We start from the raw sequence: 22,273 nt of genomic DNA, 5'->3' as shown, positions 1-22,273 counted from the left end.
AGAATGAAGAGTATTAAAAAATTAGCGGCCGGGCGCGGTGGCTCAAGCCTGTAATCCCAGCACTTTGGGAGGCTGAGATGGGCGGATCACGAGGTCAGGAGATCGAGACCATCCTGGCTAACACGGTGAAACCCCGTCTCTACTAAGAAATACAAAAAATAGCCGGGCGAGGTGGCAGCGCCTGTAGTCCCAGCTACTCGGGAGGCTGAGGCCGGAGAATGGCGTGAACCCGGGAGGCGGAGCTTGCAGTGAGCTGAGATCCGGCCACTGCACTCCAGCCTGGGCTACAGAGCGAGACTCCGTCTCAAAAAAAAATAATAATAAATAAAAAAAAAAATAAATAAAAAATTAGGAAGAGTATAAATTGAAAACCTAGAAGAGTATTTTAAAGACTAGGAAGAAAGACCCCAAAGTGGGTGGTTGGTCAGTGTCAAATATTGCAGAGGAGCTGATGGCAAATAAAATATTTGTGAAAATACTACTGCTGAATTCTGTAAGCAAGGTGTCACTGGCAAACTGAAGGGCAGTAACGGTGATAAGCAAGGGCTATTCTGGAGTTCCTAAGACAGATTCTCCTAGCTGGGAAGGGGATTTTGCAAGTCAGAAGTCCTGCAACTGCATAAGGCCACCACGGTGGATGGCATAAGCTGGTGAGTTGAGTATAATTTTTGGCAGTCTTGGCTGTGATGGCACAATATCAAAGGCATCAAAATTAATAGAGCAGGTCCAAAAGCCATTAATACTGATCTCTTTCCAGAGAGATCTCAACAATGGCCAGTTTTAAGTACTGGGCAATGGAACTCCTGCTAACAGGTCTTTCTGTTTCCAGCTGCCTGTTGCTATTACAAGTGGAGCTCTTTACAAGATTTTGATCCTTTCTGTACAGCCTTTCCTCTCCATTACTTCTAAAATCAATAAACTAAGATAGTTTACTGTTAACTGAGATAGTTACTATGCTGACTTAATGTACAGACATCTGTCAAAAGCTAAATTATACACATAAAGCTACTATACAGAGTTATAGAATTCTCTAGCAGCAGCTCCTGAAGGCCAATATATCGAAACGTTTTCAAGTTCATGGTGAAAGGAGAAAACCAGGGAAAATGTACTGAGTTTTCCACAAAACCAAATTAAGAGTAGTAACTCAGGAAACAACTTGCTGGGCTCAACACCGAGCACCATCACTTACTAGCTATGTGACCTTTCGCAAGTTACTTAATATCTCTATACCTATTTCCTCACTTGTAAAATGGGGATAATAATAGAACCTACCTCACAGAGTTGATGTGCCGTTTAAATAAGTTAATATGTAAAAAATACTTAATACAATGTCTGGTACTTGGTAAATACTATATAAATGTTAACTGCTATTAAATGTTAGAGCTTGCCCTTCCATTCTGGGAGGATGTGCTTTCTAGATAGACTCTTTTGGTGTTAAAAGTGTATTGTTAACATGAAATAAAGGTGATACTATACTGTCCTTTTTTGTATAGTGTTTTTATATACACATCTGACTCATGTATATCCTCTACTGAAAAGTCAAAATGGAAATTATTCTAATGTCCTCAAAACAATTCACCCAAAACAAAAACAAGCAAAAATGTTTTGAGTCTTGTAAAATGTATGTCAACCCCAAAGAATTCATTAACAAGAACACTTACCCTATATTCAAAATCTGCAAACTCCCGGCCCCCACGACCTCCTCTGAATCCACCTCGAAATCCTCGAGGGGCAGTGAAGGTACCACCTCTGCCACCACCACGCCCTCTGCCACCACGGAAACCAAGACCTCCTCTGCCTCTGTATCCCCCACGGCCACGGTTTGGACGAAGTGGGATTCCAAATGTTTCAGCATTTAATCTTCTTTCTTCAGCCCAGGTTGGTCTTCGTTCTCTATTATAAAAGCAAATAATCTTCAGCATATCAGGTTTAAAAGAATATCCCTCAGCCAAAATATGCAGTGCTATTCCCAAATTAAGGCTAAGTGATTACTAAAGCTGATTAGAAATAAGCATCTTGGCCAGGCATGGTGGCTCACACCTGTAATCAAAGCACTTTGGGAGGCTGAGGGGGCAGATCGCCTGAGGTCAGGAGTTCGAGACCAGCCTGGCCAAAATGGTGAAACTCCGTCTCTATCAAAAATACAAAAAACAGCTGGGTGTGGTGGCAGGTGCCTGTAATCCCAGCTACTCGGAAGGCTGATGCAGGAGAATCACTTGAACCTGGGAGGTGGAGGTTGCAGTGAGTTGAGATCGCGCCACTGCACTCCAGCCTGGGTGACAAGAGCAAAACTCCGTTTCAAAAAAAACTCTTATCACAAGTTGTCCAAGGCATATGAGTTCAGTATGTTCCTATAATATTCTGTTAAACTTCATGTGAACACATGACTGACATTAGTTTCTTGCAAATACACCTGCTAAACATAGTAACAGCCCCAATATAATGGAAATTCAGATATAATGAGATTGGTAATTGACTTCGCTTTCCACTCAGCCCCAAGGGAAAAGAAGGTAAAGTCAGACAGGGAGGCCTTGTCTTGGGAAGCTAAGAGATGGAAGGTGGGCCCTTAGGTCCCCATTAGGTTGCTGGCCCAATCTCTGGACCCGATACCAATTAACTCAAGAAGTATCTGAATTGTTGCTGCTGTCATCCAGCCAATCGTGGGACTCAGAACTATGTCCATCTATGTTTATACTGAAGCAAACAACTGCCACCAGAGGGCACCAAACTTCAGCCAGGACAAGGACAAGGACAAGGACAATCTGGATTGGGCAGGAGAACCTCTAGAACTGTTAATCCTCACACTGGGTCCTTTAATTAACCTCTCAATAATTTGCCAATTTTCTGGACCCATATTTACTACAGTCTGGCAGTTTTATGGTATCAGCAAACTTCAAAGTAGATTAGCACTTCGGTTCTGGCTTCATTTGAACTACAATGTAGAGGGGTGAAAAAAAGGCCCTACTTAGATATTACCTAAATGCTTCTGTTTTAATTACTAATATTCAAATATGAATATATCCATAAACAAAAAAAAAGTATATGGTTATTTCTTCTTATGAATGAATAATTTAGAACTTTAGCATGTATTTTCTTTTAGCAAAATAAAACATTAAAAAATCAATTATGGCCAGGTGTGGTGGCTCATGCCTGTAATCCTAGTACTTTTGGAGACTGGTCTTGAGGCCAGGAGTTCACCACCAGCTTGGGCAACATAGCGAGACCCCATCTCTACAAAAACATGAAAAAATTTAGCTGGGTGGGGTAGTGTACAACTGTAGACTCCTCTACTGAGGCTGAGATGGGAGGATTGCTTGAGCCCAGGAGTTTAGGCTACAGTGATCTGTGACTGCACTGCTGCACTCCAGCCTGAGTAACAGAGTGAGACTGTCTCAAAACAAAACAATTATGGTAGTATTCATTAAATCTTGTGAATTTACATGAAACCATTTTACACTTCAATCAACATCATAAAAGCAAAAGAACAGCTTTAAAGACTGTACCTATTGTCATCACAAGAAATATTATCAAAGAAGGATTTAGTTTTGTCATAATAGCAATTAGGTCCAAGTGGATCTTCTTCATCAGCATTTCCTTCACTGTTTTGGGTATCAACTCCTGAGTCTCCTTTATCTTCACCATTTACAGGCTTCTCCTGTTTCTCAAGTTTATCTTCTAAGGACAAACAAAAGCACATATCATAAAAGTCAAGACAGCTAATCTGAATTACATAAAAACACCTAATCTGAGAAACATCCGTAATTCACAGATCAAATAAGATTATTTTCTGAATAGAAAAATCAAAGCTTACCTTTTAATTTAAGTTTATTATGAAACTCTCTGTCAATCTCTTCCTTGTTGAATTGTGCATTTGCACTTTCAAAGTCAAAGTCTTTCTCAAATTTCATTGGCCCATCTCGCCGAATACCAAATCTTCCCCTGCCACCCCGATGACCCCCACGCCCTCTCCTTGGAGCTGAAGGAGCACCTGGAGCTATGATAATAAAGAATATATACAAAGGACATTCAATATGTAATAGCTGGTTTAGCACAGATGTTGCTATTGTGCTCTTTAGATTCAACAGTCAACAACAGAAATGCTTACAGGTCTCTATATATTTTATTGTATTTGTATTTTTTATACAAAATAAAAAATTAAGTTTCACTAATATTTACTATGTAGACTGAGAATAGCTCACACAAAATTTCTAAACATTTGTATTTATGGAGTCCACACTCACGCGTGTTACTGACAGAGTATACAGTCAGGCAAGTGTGGAGACTTCTGCCCTAAATTAATATATGCTCCTTGAGGGCAGGGGCATTGTTTTCTTTACTGCTATATCCCCAACACCGGCACACTGAAGTGCCAGACACATAGTGGGTTCTCAAAATGTAGAAAACCTTTTATGGAAAGAATAACAGGAACCAAGATTTATAGTAAGAAAAATAAACACTAACTGGCACAAATTTCAAGAAAATAGGTGTTATTTCCACATCACAGATAAAAACAAACAAGCACCAATCCTTACTGACTCCGAACACTTCCTACTCCATCTTTACTGTGTCTCTCTAGATGGCTCCACATTATTCAAGCCTTCCTGTATCTATACATTCTCTCTCCTCTATAACACAGTAAAATTTCAGCCAATCATATGAGACATCATAAAGCAATACAAAGCAGCATAATTTATAGTGAAAAATGTGGGAACCCAAATATCCAACACAAGAAAAAATGACTAACAAGAAAAAAAAAAAAAAAAAAAAACCAGAGGGAAGAATATTTGATGTTAATTGAAAAATGCAGAGCAGAAAGCAGTATGAGTTTAATTATCACAATTGTGTGAAATGCTCCACACATACTGACAAGGATGAGAAGTGACTACAGGGTAACAGACGGGTTTATGCTGTTTGCTGAGGTTTGGCAAACTGCCTGGGTTTGAGAAAACAAACCACAAAACCCCACAGCAGCATATCCAGACATAAATCTAGATAAGCAGGATGTTTAAAACATTCACCTCTACTATTAAAAATGCCTCAGCCACAAGACAGAATTACACCATAATCCTTCTGTCTTAAAAAAAAGTGTTTTGGGGCTGGGCGCAGTGGCTCAAGCCTATAACCCCAGCACTTTGGGAGGCCAGGGCAGGCGGATCATGAGGTCAGAAGCTCGAGACCAGCCTGACCAACATGGTGAAACACCATCTCTAGTAAAAATACAGAAACATTAGCCGGGCGTGGTGGCGCAGGCCTGTAATCCCACCTACCCAGGAGGCTGAGACAGGAGAATCGCTTGAACCCAGGAAGCGAAGGTTGCAGTGAACCAAGATTGCGCCACTACGCTCCAGCCTGGGCAACAGAGCGAGACTCTGTCTCCAAAAAAAAAAAAAAAAAAAAAGAAAGAAAAAAGAAAAAAAAGGGTTTTGGATAGTATAGATGTCTGTGTCTGTAAAATCTACAAAAAAAAATCTGGAAGAATATTCACTGTTCTGTTAACGAACCTCTTTGGTGGGGTGAGTTTTGAAGGGCAATGAAAGATAGCATGGCAGTTATTTTATTTTGGGAGGGGAGCTCTTTTTCTGAATAAAAAAGGTAAAATATAATGAGTCAAATTAAACAAAATTCTGTATTCCATGGCATATGTAGTCCCAGCTACTTGGAAGGCTGAGGCAGAAGAATGGCATGAACCCAGGAGGCGGAGGTTGCAATGAGCTGAGATAGCACCACTGCACTCTAGCCTGGGTGACAGAGCGAGACTCCGTCTCAAAAAAAAAAAAAAAAAAAAGGGGGGGGGTGGGAGGATATAAAAATATATATATATAAATGATGTAAGAGTACATATACATCTAAAAATATATCTAGGTTTCTAAAACGAAAGATTATTTTTCAATCATCTTCTAAATAAGGTAGATTATACACTGCCTTTTCAATTTAGAAGAGCTGTAAAATTATAATTCATTTTCCATTAATAAATTTGAAAATATTAATAAAATGAATGATTTTGGAATGTATCACAAAACAGATAAAATACAAAACCATAAAAGAAAATTATAGCTCTTAACTGATTCAAAAACAGGATCTGGGCTTAATTTTTTTTTTTTTTTTTTTTTTTTTGACGGAGTCTCGCTCTGTCACCCAGGCTGGAGTGCAGTGGCACGATCTTGGCTCACTACAACCTCACCTCCTGGGTTCAAGTGATTCTCCTGCCTGAGCCTCCCAAGCAGCTGGGACTACAGGCGTGCGCCATCAAGCCCAGCTAATTTTTCTATTTTTAGTAGAGACGGTTTCACCATATGGCCAGGCTGGTCTCAAACTCCTGACCTTGTGATCTGCCCGCCTCAGCATCTCAAAGTGCTGAGATTACAGGTGTGAGCCACCGTGCCTGCCTCTGGACTTAATTTTAATGAGGAAACGTTTCAAACTTGTAACATAAAGATAATTCCATTCCCAAAGGCATAGAAAACAATGAAAACCGATTTTATAATCCTAACATGAAACTGACACAAAACATAAGAACCACAAAAGTAGAAGTCATAGGAAAATGTAAATATAAACGAACAAATCCTACTAGCAGGAAATACTCAAGAACATATTAAAAGATAACTGCCTGGCTGGGTGTGGTGGCTCCCGTCTGTAATCCCAGCACTTTGGGAGGCTGAGGTGGGTACATCACCTGAGGTCAGGAGTTTGAGACCAGCCTGGCCAACATGGCAAAGCCCTGTCTCTACTAAAAATACAGAAGTTAGCTGGGTGTGGTGGCATGATCCCAGCTACTCGGGAGGCTGAGGCAGGAGAATTACTTGAACCTAGGAGGCAGAGGCTGCAGTGAGCCGAGATCACACCACTGCACTACAGCCTGGGCGACAAGAGTGAAACTCCGTCTCAGACAAAAAAAAAAAAAAAAAAGGCCTATCACTAAGTAGAATTTTTTTTCCAGAAAGGTAAAATTTTAAAAATCTTTATTTTCAAGTAATTATAGAAAAGAAAAATTGAAAAACTAGTTCAGAGTGGCCCTTTGTGCCCATCACCCAACTTCCCAAACTCCAACAGTCACACCTTATATAATTATGGTACATTATCAAAACCAAGAAACTGACACAGGCACAATCTAATTAACTAAACTATAGACCTTGCTCAGATGTCACCAGTTTGTACATGTACTCATTTTCTGATATGTCTTTATGCATAGTTCTATGATGTTCTACCATATATAGATTTGCATAACCACCATCACAATCAAGATAAAGAACTGTTCTGTCACCACAGTGACACTCCCCTGTGCTCCTCCTTTAGAGTCACAACCCCCACCTTTCTTTTTTTTATAGTAATTATGTATCATACGTTTAAAATATTCTCCCTGTTGAGAAGCATAGGATATGACTTTCGGATCCAAGAACTTACCTACTTGTCTCTTGTTATCATTTCTGAGTTGCTCATTTTCTGGCCTTGAAACTTTGTGTACTTCAGCTATAGAAGAAGACGTGGAAAGTGTCAAATCAACTCAGGGCACATCATCAAAAACTTCCGTAGTCAGAATTACATACAAACAAACCAAAAATCCCAAAACAAAGCCTGTACAATGCCCAAAAAACAATACCCACACCACCAACACTTTGAGTCAAATTTGAAAGACCGAACATTCTATCACGTTCAGTTTAATTTTCTGGGATCATTCATATGATGTAAATCCTTCTAATGAAAATAAAGTGAGCGGAAAACATTGATCAGTCAATTAAGGAACAGTAAACAGCTAAAGTTCTACCTCGCCTGTGCTCCTGATTCTCTATTGCTTTTTGGCTGGTAGATGGCAAAGGCCTGGTTGATACAGGACTCCTTCTCCCAACAGGTGCTGGAGCAGGTAAGTGGGCCGAGGCGGTCTGCACTGCTTGTTCCATGGTTGGGCTTTTTCTCAAAGGGTCTAACTGAGGGCTTGAACGACCTAAAACGTAACCAAAAGATAAGAAACTACCCTATTGGGGATTTCAAAAATAACCTAGACCCTAAATAAAATTGTCCAGTTTTATTTCTACCAATTCAAATCCTTAGCATAAATTTGAATTAATCCACTTATCAGACCAGATATTAAGAATGGTTATCCTTAGTGGGCTTGTCATTAGGTTAAAAATAAAAAATAATAATAATTAAAAAAAAAAACTTCAACAGCTTCAAAACCCCCTCCCCCTCACAATTTTATCTGTTATTTCTACTTAGTGGAAGTTTACCTTTAAAAAAAATTGCGGCCTGGTACGAGATTCCCTAGAATTATCAAAGGCTATATTGTAGTCAGGTCAAACACAGGCTTTCCCCAATAACAACCATAAGACTATGGTAACTTGTTTTAATTTTTCTTAGTACTTTCTGTAGATGACTAAAACAATACCTTTACATCTATCTACAGGTACTATCTCCATTAAATTTCTATTATAAGAAAGTAAAGGGCCAGAAGCGGTGGCACATGCCTATAATCCTAGTACTTTGGGAAGCTAAAGCAGGAGGATTGCTTGAGCCCTGGATTTCAAGACCAGTCTAGGTAACATGGTGAAACCCTGTCTCTACTGAAAATACAAAAATCAGCCAGGCATGGTGGCGTGTGCCTGTGTTCCCAGCTACTCAGGAGGCTGAGATGGGATAGCTTGAACCCGGGAGGCAGAGGCTGCAGTGAGCCAAGATCGTGCCATTGCACTCCAGCGTAGGTGACAGAGTGAGGCCCTGTCTGAAAAATAAATAAATAAATAAATAAAAAGTAAAGAACTAGAAAGTTAGACAGGTGAAGTTCTTTAATGCTTTAGGGGCTTGGGTAACTAAACAAAAACTAAAACGCCAGCAAAACAAAAACAAAAACAAAAAAACCCAAAAAACAAAACTCTTCAGATAATTACACAGTAGCCATACTCATTCCTTGCCTTTTAAAAGATCACTTGGCAAGTTTTTGCTTAATATGGGGTTTGGCTGGGCGCGGTTGCTCACACCTATAATCCCAGCAATTTGGGAGGCTGAGGTGGGCAGATCACTTGAGCTCAGAAGTTCGAGACCAGCCTGGACAACACGGCGAAGGCCTGTGTCTACAACAAATACAAAAATTAGCCAGGCGTGTTGGCACATGCCTGTAACCCCAGCTACTCAGGAGGCTGAAGTGGGTGGATCGCTTGAGCCAGGGAGGCACTGGTTGTAGTGAGCCGAGATTGGTCCACTGCATCCAGTCTGGGTGACAAAGCTAGACCCTGTCTCAAAAAATACAAAAATAAAAGAGCCAAAACAAAAAACGGGACTTGTACTTACAAATTATATTTTTCCTTTTATGAGGCCAGAGCCTGGTCACAGCATGAACTGAAGAATGTAACATCGGGTGCTCCCATCATGCTTTCTGTCCTGGTAATGTTTGCTGTAAATCTCTGCTCAGGCACTCACATCTCATACTTATTCCAAAATATAATATTTTGCTTAAAAAAATAATGCCCATTTCATGCAAAAAACCCCCCAAATATGCTGCAAATGTTACTGTCCATCTGTGCCTATTTGCAGGCGTCAAACAACTGGTGAATGCTGACAATGCATTATTATGTACCCAGATGATTCAGGGATATTTTATTAGTAATATTTCCCCAATTTATGATTATCTATAAGTATGCAATTCCAAATGTGCAATAGTATTTTAGCTATTAATGGCAAAGTTAGCCAAAACAATGATCATTTATCAAAACGAAGAAACCAACACAGGCACAATCTAACACTTCAAGATTAAGTTACCACTAATAGAAGCATTGCAATTTTTCCATTGGATTATAATGGGAAATCATGGTTTATATAAGTTTTGGTCTAAGGAAACACATTTTATAATCACTTATAAAACACATTTTGTTTTGTTTTCGTTTTTTAGAGACAGGGTAGTGTCTTGCTCTGTCGCTCCAGCTAGAGTGCAGTGGCGCAATCACAGCTCGCTGCAACTTCTAACTCCTGGGCCCCAGTGATCTTCCTGCCTCAGCCTCTTAGGACTATAAGCATGCACTACCAAACCTTGCTAATTTTTTTATTTCACGGGTCTTCTTGAAAAAGCCTACTGCTACAGTTAATTTTATGGTACTACATTAAATCATCTTATAAGTTTATAAAACTACTTTATCAAGGCTTTTGAGGAGAGATCCTACAGCTCACAAGCACTACAGAAGTATAAGCAATGGGGCAATCACAGCAAGTACAGAAACATTTGTTGTGTACTTAAAAAGCCTTTTTACTATTAAGGCCTAATAATCATCATGATGCCAGTTTTGTTATAAACAGGGAAATACAGGTGATACTGTGATACTGGACACATTATTAGGAATAAATCCAGAAGTGATTTCTGCATAATAAAGGCCCACTCCCTTCAGCTATCTTCACAATCTTATTATACTTAAAAGAAAATTCTAGGAATTTAAATTCTGTGAAATTCAGAAATTTTAGTTGATAACACTTAAATGCAAACCCTAGGACTTCTTTGTCATAGCTACTTGTAAATACACCTCTTTTTATTTTTTTTGAGAGGGAGTCTCGCTCTGTCGCCCAGGCTGGAGTGCAGTGGCCGGATCTAAGCTCACCGCAAGCTCCGCCTTCCAGGTTCACACCATTCTCCTGCCTCAGCCTGGGACTACAGGTGTCCGTCACCTCGCCCGGCTAATTTTTTTGTACTTTTTTAGTAGAGACGGGGTTTCACTGTGTTAGCCAGGATGGTCTCAATCTCCTGACCTCGTGATCCACCCGTCGCGGCCTCTCAAAGTGCTGGGATTACAGGCTTGAGCCACCGCACCCGGCCCCTCTTTCTTTTAATAAACACATACTTCAAAGTTTTTAACATTTTAATCTATTTACTATTTATATATTTTTTGGTGCTCAGTATGAGGGAAAGAATCTAGAGTGACTTTCTCCAAATGATCAGGCAATGTTATTAATTGGAACAGACAGTCTTGTCTCCACTAATTTTAAATAATACCTTTATCATCTATTAAATTATTTTAAGACGAAGTCTTGCTCTGTTGCTTAGGCTAGTGTGCAGTGCTGCAATCACAGCTTGCTGCCACCTTGATCTCCTGGGCTCAAGCAATCCTCTAGCTTTCACCTCTCGATTAGCTGATAGGCGCACCCCATCACACCCAGTTAATTTTTTATTTTTTGAGAGACAGGGTCTTGCTATGTTGCCCAGGCTAGTCTCAAATTCCTAGCTTCTATCTTGACCTCACAAAATGGTGGGGTTTTAGGCATGAACCACTGCACCCAGGATAAATTTGTATTTATACTTGGATCTGTTTCTGACTGCCTATTGCATTCTATTCATCTTATTTTTTTTTTACTGCATTGCTACATTTTATTATCATGTCAGTAAGCCCATTACTTTTATTTTTCAAATATGTCCAGCCACACTTCTATGTTTATTTTAAAGCTAATCTGTTTTACTAAGTTCTCCTACTATTCTATTTGCATTGATTTTTAATGAATTTGCAATAAATTTGATAGCTATGAGAAGTAAAGTCTTCTCAATACTGAATCTTTTTTTTTTTTTTGGGAGACAGTCTCGTTTCTGTCGCCCAGGGTGGAGTGAGGTGGTGCAGTTAGCACTCACTGCAGCCTCGGCCTCCTGGGCTCAAGTGATCCTCCTGCCTCAGCCTCTTGAGTAGCTAGGACCACAGGTGTCCACCATCATACTCTGCTTATTTTTTAAATTTTTTGGTAGAGATGATGTTTCACTACATTGCTCAGGATGGTCTCAAACTCCTGGACTCAGGTGATCATCCTGGCTCTGCCTCCCTAAGTGCTGGTAACATTCTTGTTCTTTTATCTAGGAATAAGATGTTTCTTCCATTATGTGACTTTTTTTATTTTTATTTTTTGAGATGGAGTCTCGTTCTATCACCCAGGCTGGAGTGCAGTGGCATGATCTTGGCTCTCTGCAAGCTCCACCTCCCAGGTTCACGCCATTCTCCTGCCTCAGCCTCCTGAGTAGCTGGGACTACAGGCGCCCGCCACAACGCCCGGTTAATTTTTTGTATTTTTAGTAGAGACGGGGTTTCACCGTGTTAGCCAGGATGGTCTCGATCTCCTGACCTCGTGATCCGCCTGCCTCGGCCTCCCAAAGTGCTGGGATTATAGGCGCAAGCCACCACACCCGGCCTATATGTGACTTTTAAGTCCCTCTCTTACATTATCATAGAAGTTGGTCATATTTCTTAGTATGACCAACTTATTTCTTATATATATTTTGTATACAATTTCTATTTTACATTACTGTAATCTTTTCTCCTTATTACATAATCAATGGATTAGGCTTTAGGACTATTTTTTTTTTTAAGATGGAGTCTTGCTCTGTTGCCCAAGCTGGAGTGCAGTAGCGTGATCTTGGCTCACTGCAATCTCTGCCTCCCGAGTTCACGTGATTCTCCCACCTCAGCCTCCTGAGTAGCTGGGATTACAGGTGCACGCCACCATGCCCTGCTAATTTTTGTATTTTTAGTAGAGATGGGGGTTTCACCATGTTGGTTGGCCAGGCTGGTCTCGAGCCCCTGACCGCAGGTGATCCACCTGCCTTGGCCTCCCGAAGTGCTGGGATTACAAGCATGAGCCACTGTGCCTGGCCAGAACTACTGACTTTTGTATATTTAATTTACATTTTGCCTCTGCCTAATTTAAGTTCCTCAATTAGTTCTCATTCTTCATGAATAACACTAATTTCAATATTTATGCTTCTTCTTTTTCATGTGTTCCTGATTTAACTAAAAATTCCAGAATAGGCTGGGCACTGTGGCTCATGCCTATAATCCCAGCACTTTTGGGAGGCTGAGGTGGGTGGATCACTTGAGCCCAGGAGTTCCAGACCAGCCTTGGCAACATGGCGAAACTCCATCCCTACAAAACTAGCTGGTGGTGCTTGCTTGTGATCTCAGCTAATCGGTAGGATGGTCTGAGCTTAGGAGGATGGCCTGAGCTCAGGAGGGGGAGGTTGCAGTGAGCCATGATCACACCACCACATTCCAGTCTGGGAGACAGAGCAGGACCCTATCCCAAGAACAAACAATCTTTAGAATGCTTAAAAATTAAGCAAGTAGGCTGGGCGTAGTGGCTCACGCCTATAATCTCAGCACTTTGGGAGGCCAAGGGGGGTGGATCACTTGAGGTCAGGAATTTGAGACCAGCCTGACCAACATGGCGAAACCACATCTCTACCAAAAATACAAAAAATGAGCTGGGTGTGGTGGCACGTGCCTGTAATCCCAGCTACTTGGGAGGGTGAGGCAGGAGAATCGCTTGAACCTGGGAGGTGGAGGTTGCAGTGAGCTGAGATTGTGCCACTGCACTCCAGTCTGGGTGACAGAGCAAGACTCCATCTTAAAAGAAAGAAAAAAGAAAAAAATTAAGCTAATCAATATGAGTAACAGTAAGAACTACTTCAAAATATCTTAAGTGAAATACATAAGATTATGTTTAGCATTGAATTTTCAACCTTAATAGCTTTTTAAAACACTGTTGTGATTATAAGTCTTTCTGAAATGACTTAACATTGCTTTACTAAACAAACAAACAAACAAAACAAACAAAAAAACCCATTCACATAAAGCAATGAGCCAAAAATACCCATATTAGAAGTAGATACAAATAGATAAGGAAAAGCCGAGCATGGTGGCACAAGGCTGTAGCTCCAGCTACTGGGGAAGCTAAGGCGGGAGGCTTGTTTGGGGACAGGTGTCCAAGGCTGCAGTGTGCTATGATCACACCTGTGAAGAGCCACTGCATTTCAGTCTGGGCAGCATAGTGAGACCCATCTCCTAAAAAAAAAAAAAAAAGCCAGGCCCAATAGCTTATGCCTGTAATCCCAACACTATGAGGAGGCCAAGGCAAATGGATCGCTTGAGCCCAGGAGTTTGAGACCAGCATGGGCAATATAGGGAGACCTCAACTCTAATAAGTAAATAAAAGAAAGAAAAAGATTAAGAAAAAAGAAAGAAAGAAAACAAAGAATAAAAGGTATGGATAACCATTTAAAATTATGAGACTGGCTGGCTGAAAAGCAGAATTTTAATAAATAAAATAATCCTTTAAGAAGCTTATTAAAATACAAATCCTCAGGCTCCAGGTATTCTGATGTATAAGTCTCAGGATTTAAATTTTTAAGAAGCAACCCAGATGATTCAGTTGTGGGTGGCCTACATTGAGAACTACTACTCTCCATCCTGTGGGGATGTTAGGGAAAATGTAACAGCATAATACACAGTTTTTTTCAGATGATATTTCCAATTCATCTTGGATAGCTCAACTTTAATGGTGAGTCTGAGCCTAATTTGATATATTTCAGTGTTACATACAAGTTATATAATTTCTTTGCAAAAAAAGTCCAACTTAGAGAATGCTCAACTTTTTAGTTTCATGATCTAAGAACTGTAATAAGTCTAAATAGTGAGAGTCATTCAATAATATATTCATTGCAATACACCAATTTGGAGAAAACTTTTACAAGCTGCAAAAGCTCTTACATTCAGAAAAAGAGAAAAACCACTATAGAAGTTTAGAATGGAAATACTTTAGGATGAGATAGCTTACCTTGAGATAACTGTGTTTTTAGAGATCTTGAATCCTGTGTAAAGGCAGAACCAACCGCACTACTTTGGGGTAAGGTACCACTGTTTGATGTTTCTGTTCCAAAGGACGTCAAAGAGTTTCCAGCTTAAAGAGATTTTTTTAAATGATAAAAAAATTTAAAAAAATGTTTTACATTTTTCAATGATATAAAGTAATGTAGCATTTTAATGATGGTAATTGCCTATTTCTCCCCCCAAAATCTGTACAAATTAATAATCTTGGAAATTGAAGTGTACTGAATAGTTTGGGAATTCTATGGCAATATGGGGGGCGGGGTGGGGGAGCCAATATACTGTCCACTATCCTTGGATGCAAGCGATGTTTATAACACATGGAATACTGTCCCAGGCAGATATGCAGATGGGACAGCAAGGACCCATATCAGCTAAAGAAGTAGTAGAAATGGTACATTCAACACCAACATTAAGGTTCAATGATTCTAATACTAAGTATCTGGACAAATAGCCAAATTAGCAGACAGGTTTACAAGGAGCTTTTTCAGCATTTCCAAGGCAACAGACTCTGGTTTCAAGGCTTCCCCTTAAGATGGGACTGTGAGGCTGCATTCTGCCTAAAGCAGCTGCAAAAAGTTCTGGCAATATGAGTAACAAAGTCCCTAGAAAGGGCCCAATTCTCTGCCATACTAGGTTATATCAAATTTCTTTAAGTTTCTACAGTACTTAGGGATCATTCACTTTTGATATACTGTGCTCTCTCCTTAGTATTTCATCTGTGCAGGTTTTCACTATATTTCAACAGCACCTCCCCACTCCACAACCTCTAAATCCAACCTAAAGATGGTAGTCAGAGTGATTTTTTACAAAATATAAATGTAATCACACTACTATCGTGCTTTAGACCTTCTGATGGCTTCCCCTCAAGATAAAAGTTCAAACTATTTACTTCAGTTAATAAAACCTACCTCTTCTCTCATCATTTTCTATACTTTCACCAGTCTAGCCCACAGCAGAAGTTTATCCTTCTGCTCTTAAAACACATGAAGATTACAATCATGCCCCTTGCAATCTGCTCATTTTCAGGCTCCAGTTCCTTCAACCATAACTCACTTCACATGGTCTTTATAACACTCTCCCCTTCCTTTCTTGGACTCCTAATTTAATGAATTCTATTTGTTCTTATCCCTCTTAAAATGTGGCTTCAGGGCCAGGTGCAGTGGCTCACACCCGTAATCCCAGCACTTTGGGAGGCCGAGGTGGGCAGATCACGAGGTCAAGAGTTAAAGACCAGCCTGACCAATATGGTGAAACCTCATCTCTACAAAAATTCAAAAATTAGCCGGGCGTGGTGGTGCACGCCTGTAGTCCCAGCACTCGGGAGGCTGAGGCAGGAGGATTGCTTGAACCTGGGAGGCAGGGGTTGCAGTGAGCCAAGATTGGGCCACTGCGCTCCAGCCTGGGCAACAGAGTGAGACTCTGTCTCAAAAAAAATTAAAAAAGTGGCTTCAGGCCGGGCGCGGTGGCTCAAGCCTGTAATCCCAGCACTTTGGGAGGCCGAGGCGGGCGGATCACAAGGTCAGGAGATCGAGACCACAGTGAAACCCCGTCTCTACTAAAAATACAAAAAATTAGCCGGGTGCGGTGGCGGGCACCTGTAGTCCCAGCTACTCAGGAGGCTGAGGCAGGAGAATGGCGGGAACCCGGGAGGCGGAGCTTGCAGTGAGCCGAGATCGCGCCACTGCACTCCAGCCTGGGCAACAGCGTGAGACTCCGTCTCAAAAAAAAAAAAAAAAAAAAAAAAAAAAAAAAAAAAAAAGTGGCTTCAGAAAACAGCACAGTATCTTAGTATCTTAGACAAGGGGAGCTAGTGGGACTCCCTTGAAGGTGAAATCCAGTCTGGCTAGAGCTCCAGTAAGCTCAGGAGAAGCCTAACACAACTACCCATAATATCCCAGAAATGTAGGGACTGGTGCTTTCAAGAATTCTGTAGGGAGTAGAACCCATCCAGTTATTTCTAGTATTCTTAGGCGATGACCAAGACATCAGCCACTTTGAGATGTATGTTTCCATCTCCATGCTGCTCTGTGTTTCCTCACCTGGCTTGGCCTCCCATTGCTTGTCCTCTGGATTACGCATTCAATGGTTAGAGCAAATCTCTTACGTGAGTTCCTGATCATGACACATACCCCTCCCTCTACTCCAATTCTACTACCAATTTATGTCTATAATCTATTTCAAATTATTTTTAATTTATAGTTTAAGCCAGGTGTCAAGTTTTATTTTTTCCACAGATAACCAGCTGCTGCAACACCCCTTATTATAACAATGTCTTTTCTCTCCATTGAACTGTCTTGTTACTCTGTTGTAAGTATTTGAGTGGGTCTATTTCTGGATTCTCTATTCTTTATTCCTGGTCTGTTAATGTGGTAAGTTACAACGTATTTTCAAATGTTGCAGCTTCCCAGTCCTGAGATAAATCTTTGTCATTATATACAATCCTTCTTCTGAAGTGCTGGTTTCTACTTCTAATGAACATTCTTACATTTATGTTCATGGGAGACAGTGCTCTATAATTGTCTTGTAACAATCTAGTCATAGTTGGTATTTCAGTTATTTGGCTTTGGTTATAGGGTCAGCAAATATTTCCTCTTCTTCTATTCTCTGAACTTTCTTTTTCTCTTTTTGAGATGGAGTCTTGCTCTGTCGCCAGGCTGGAGTGCAGTGGTGTGATCTTGGCTCACTGTAACCTCCGGCTCCTTGGCTCAAGCGATTCTCCTGCCTCAGCCTCCCAAGTAGCTGGGATTACAGGTGCACGCCACCATGTCCAACTCATTTTTTTTTTTTTTTGTATTTTTAGTAGAGACGGGGTTTCTCCATGTTGGCCGGGCGGGTCTCCATCTCCTGACCTCGTGATCCGCCCACCTTGGCCTCCTAAAGTGCTAGGAATACAGGTGTGAGCTACCGTACCCAGCCTTTTTTTCCTTTTTAAGAGACAGGGTTTTTGCTCTGTTGCCTTGGCTGGAGTGCAGTGGCACGATCATGGCTCACTGCAGCCTTGAACTCCTGGGCTCAAGAGATCCTCCCGCCTCAGCCTCCCGAGTTACCAGGACTACAGGCATGTATCATGGTGCATAGCTGTCTGAGTTTGTGTAAGATTAGTAAAAATTATTTCTTCCCTAAATGTTTGGTAGAAAGTAACAGTAAACAGTCTAGAATTTTCTTTCTGGGTGATTTGAAATTACTGTTGCAATTTCATTAAAAGATACAGAGATAACTGAGATTTTATTTCCTCTTGTGTTATTATTTTTCAAGAAATTTGTCCACTTCATTTAAACTATCACATTTGTTGACACAAAGCAATTCATATATTCCCATATTATTCTTTTAAGGTCTACACTGATGTCTAGTCTTTCATTCCTGGTATTGGCAACTTGCTTGGTTCTTCTTTCTTCCCTTAATCAGTTTTGTTAGGGGCTTATCAATCTTATAAAATAAATAAATAAATAAATAAATAAACCCACCCCAAAGAAACTCGTCTTTGCTGATATATAATCTATTTCTATTTCACTGATTTCTGCTCTTATCTTTTTATTTTCTTCCCCCTCTACTACTTTTGGAATAATCTTCTTTCACTTTTTTCCTAGCTGTCCCCTGACGTCCTCACCAACTGTTTTTAGAGACATGATGTCACTCTGTCACCCAGGCTAGAATGCAATGGCATGATCACAGTTCACTGCAGCCTTGAACTGCTGGGCTCAAGGAATCCTCCCACCTCAGTCTCCCAAGTAGTTGGGACTACAGGCATTCACCACCATGCCCAGCTAACCATTTTTCCTTTGTTTTTTTTTTTTTTTTTGTGAGACAGAGTCTTGCTCTGTCATCTAGGCTGGAGTTCAACAGTGCGATCTCGGCTCACTGCAACCTCCACCTCCAGGTTCAAGCGATTCTCCCGCCTCAGCCTCCTGAGTAGCTGGGATTACAGGCACCTGCCATCATACCTGGCTAATTTTTGTATTTTTGTAGAGATGAGGTTTCACAATGTTGGTCAGGCTGGTCTCGAACTCCTGACCTTAGGTAATCTGCCCGCCTTGACTTCCCAAAGTGCTGGGATTACAGGTGGGAGACACCACACCTGGCCATTTCCTAGCTTCTTAAACTGGTAGCTTAGAGCACTGACTTTTAAAATTCTTATTTTCTTTTTCTTTTTATTTGAGACAGTCTTGCTCTGTCACCCAGGCTGGAGTGCAGTGACGCCATCTCGGCCCACTGCAACCTCTTCCTCCCCAGCTCAACCAATTCTCCTGCCTCTGCCTCCCAAGAAGCTGGGACTACAGGTGCATGCCAACGTGCCTGAGTAATTTTTGTATTTTTAGTAGAGACGGGTTTTTACCACATTGGCCAGGCTGGTCTCGAACTCCTGACCTCAAGTGACCCGCCCACCTCAGCCTCCCAAAGTGCTGGGATCATGGGCATGAGCCACTGTGCTATGAAAGTTTTCCTAAACACAGTTTTAGCTACACCTACAAACTTTCTGGTTATTAAATTAAAAATACATTATTTTAAAAGTATATCTTTTTTTTTAAGAGACAAGGTCTAGCTCTGTCGCCTTTTCTGGAGTGCAGTGGCAGAATCACAGCTCACTGCAGCATCACAGCTCACTGCAGTCTTGAATTCCTGGGCTCAAGCAAGTCTCCCACCTCAGTCTCCTGAGTGCTGTGACTACAGGTATGTACAACCATACCCAGCTAATGAAAAATTTTTTTTTTGTAGTGACAAGGTCTCCCTATGTTCCCCAGGCTGGTCTTGAACTCCTGGCCTCAAGTGATTCTCCCACCTTGGCCACCCAAAGTGCTGGGATTACAGGTGTATGCTATCACACCTGGCCTAGATTAAAAATATTCTCTAATCTCCCTTTAAATTCTCCTTTGATCTATTAGTGATTAACAAGTTTACTTGATATCAAATTATCTGAGGATTTTTCAAGTTACCTTTATTAATTTCAAGTTTATTTTGTGATTTAAGAATATACCATGTATGATTTTATTCCTTTTGGAATTTAGTGTGACTTATTTTATGATCCAGTATTTGATCTATACTGTTGAGCAATATAGATCAAAACAATATTCTGCAATTGTTGGGTACACTGTATTATAAAGTTACACATTTAGGACTGTTGTAGCTTCCTGATGAATTGATCCTTACCTTTATGAAGAACCAACCCCCGCCCCTGCTTTATTTCCGGAGGTAATCCTGATCTTTAAGCTCCTTTGTCTGATATTAATGTATGTTTTCTTGTTATTGGTGTTTGCATGGTATACCTTTTCTATTCTTTCACTTTCAGTGCATTTCTTATAAACATAATATAGTTGGGCCTTGTCTCTTTTTTTTAAATTCAGTCTGACACTCTCTGCCTTTTAATTGAAATGTTTAATCCCTTCAACGTTTTACCAAAGTACATCTTTAACAATCTTTTTTTTTCTTTTTTTGAGGCAGGGTCTCACTCTGTTGCTCAAGCTGGAGTGCAGTGGCATGATCTTGACTCACTGCAACCTTTGCTACCTGGGTTCCAGGGATTCTCCGGCCTCAGCCTCCTGAGTAGCTGGGATTACAGGTGCACGCCACCATGCCCAGCTCATTTTTTTGTATTTTCAGTAGAGACAGGCTTTCACCGTGTTGGCCAGGCTGCTCTTGAACTCCTGACCTCAAATGATTCACCCGTCTCAGCCTCCCAACGTGTTGGGATTACAGGCGTGAGCCACTGTGCCTGGTCTGATCTTTAACAATCCTTAGTTTAACATCCCTAATGGTTGAAACACCTCCTGACTTTATGCTAACTGTAAAGTTCATAAGCATCTCTTCAAGCTTCATCACTCGGTGATTAAAAATTAGTCTATACAAACACTGGAGCCCTAAGAGAACCATCCTCCAATATGGTTTGGCTATTTCATCAACTAAAATGTACCTACTGATGGTCTATTCAGCCAATATTCCTCCATCTGGCACATAAGATTATGAGACTTAAACAGCATGCCACGACATGCTAGTCAACAATCTCAATTATTTGAGAACAACCAGCTGACCTTATCAATTGGAGTAAATATAACAGAAAAAATATCTAATTGCTACATGTTTCTTCATTTTAATCCTTGCTATAGAATTACTTTAGATAGTTGGTCAATCTATACCTTTCACTGTTTCTATTAATCCTTTTTCTAACTGCAGCAGCAAGCTCTTGCCACTGTGCAGTGGTAACATAGGGAAATACTGTTTTGATGCTTCATTTATTGTGAGATGTTTAATTTTTCCGAGAGTTCAGAAATTAAGGCCAGTAATGATCTAATCTCTTATACATAAGAATTATTTTTGCATCAGCTTTAAGAAAGGTGCTTTATTTCTACCTGGTATATTATTCTTCTCAATGTATGAGAGTATATATTCTTCATAGACTTGCCAAAAGAGTATGTATATAATGAAGCTTTTGAGTTTTTGTCAAACTGATAGTGAGAAATCGTGTCTTAGTGTAGATTTAATTTGTATGTTTTCCACTATAAACAAGGTGATTTTTTATTTTTTTTTTGAGACACAGTCTGGCTCTATTTCCCAAGCTGGAGTGCAGTGGTGCGCTCTTGGCTCACTGCAACCTCTACCTCTCAGGCTCAAGCAATCCTCCCACCTCAGCCTCTGGAGGAGCAGGGATTACAGGAGCGTGCCACTATGCTTGCCTAATTTTTTTTTTTTTTTTTTTGGTAGAGATAGGGTTTAGCCATGTTGCCCCCAGGCTGGTCTCCAACTCCTGAGCTCAAGCAATCCTCCCGCCATGGCCTCCCAAAGTGCTAAGGTCTTTGTACTCCAGCCCGGGAGACAGAGTCTCAAAAACAAAACAAAACAAAAACCAAACCAACCAACCAAACAAATGAAAAAAAAAAAACCAAACAAAAAAACTTATTAAAAAGCAATAATAAGGGTGGGCATGGTGGTTCCCAACACTTTGGGAGGCGGAGGCAGGCAGACTGAGCCCAGGAGTTCAAGATCAGCCTGGATAACATGCTGAAATGCTGTCTTTACAAAAAATACAAAAATTAGCCAGGTATGATGGCACATGCCTGTAGTCCCAGCTACCAGGGAGGTTGAGGTGGGAGGACTGCTTGAGCCCAGGAGGTCTAGGCTGCAGTGAGCCATGGTTGTGCCACTGAACTCCAGCCTAGGTGACAGAACGAGACCCTGTCTCAAAAAATAAATAAAAATAAAAAGCAATAGTAATAACACGAAAATGTAAACATATAAAATTTTCTCATCAAATAGCAATAGTGTGATCCAGATTCATTTAAATTTCCTTTTAAAATCAGAATACTAGGAACCAAAAATGAAAAGAGGCCGGCCGGGCGCGGTGGCTCAAGCCTGTAATCCCAGCACTTTGGGAGGCCGAGATGGGCGGATCACGAGGTCAGGAGATCGAGACTATCCTGGCTAACACGGTGAAACCCCGTCTCTACTAAAAATACAAAAAGAAATTAGCCGGGCGTGGTGGCGGGCGCCTGTAGTCCCAGCTACTCCGGAGGCTGAGGCAGGAGAATGGCGTGAACCCGGGAGGCGGAGCTTGCAGTGAGCCGAGATCGCGCCACTGCACTCCAGTCTGGGCGACAGAGCGAGACTCCGTCTCAAAAAAAAAAAAAAAAAAAAGAAAAGAGGCCTAGCTTAAAATCTGGTTTACTTTG

General features: G+C 40.8%; 1 protein-coding gene across 4 annotated transcripts in view; it reads right to left on the bottom strand.

The window, feature by feature from the left end:
- LOC105495572 (LSM14A mRNA processing body assembly factor) overlaps positions 1 to 22,273 on the bottom strand; it is a 60,233-nt gene that overhangs the window by 4,800 nt on the left and 33,160 nt on the right. For 2 of the 4 annotated variants that reach the window (XM_011765296.3, XM_011765295.3), the window contains exons 4-9: positions 14,563 to 14,685; positions 7,763 to 7,939; positions 7,402 to 7,467; positions 3,812 to 3,994; positions 3,504 to 3,675; positions 1,662 to 1,893 (exon numbers count right to left, since the gene is read on the bottom strand). In XM_011765296.3, coding sequence (XP_011763598.1) covers positions 1,662 to 1,893; positions 3,504 to 3,675; positions 3,812 to 3,994; positions 7,402 to 7,467; positions 7,763 to 7,939; positions 14,563 to 14,685 — 953 coding nt within the window. The remainder of the gene's footprint in view (positions 1 to 1,661; positions 1,894 to 3,503; positions 3,676 to 3,811; positions 3,995 to 7,401; positions 7,468 to 7,762; positions 7,940 to 14,562; positions 14,686 to 22,273) is intronic. The other 2 variants (XM_071086221.1, XM_071086220.1) reach the window with 1 other exon arrangement.

The sequence above is a fragment of the Macaca nemestrina genome, chromosome 20 (assembly GCF_043159975.1).
Source record: "Macaca nemestrina isolate mMacNem1 chromosome 20, mMacNem.hap1, whole genome shotgun sequence".
Taxonomy (NCBI): domain Eukaryota; kingdom Metazoa; phylum Chordata; class Mammalia; order Primates; family Cercopithecidae; genus Macaca; species Macaca nemestrina.
The sequence above is the reverse complement of the archived record's forward strand: the minus strand, read 5'-3'. Positions and strand labels throughout refer to the sequence as shown.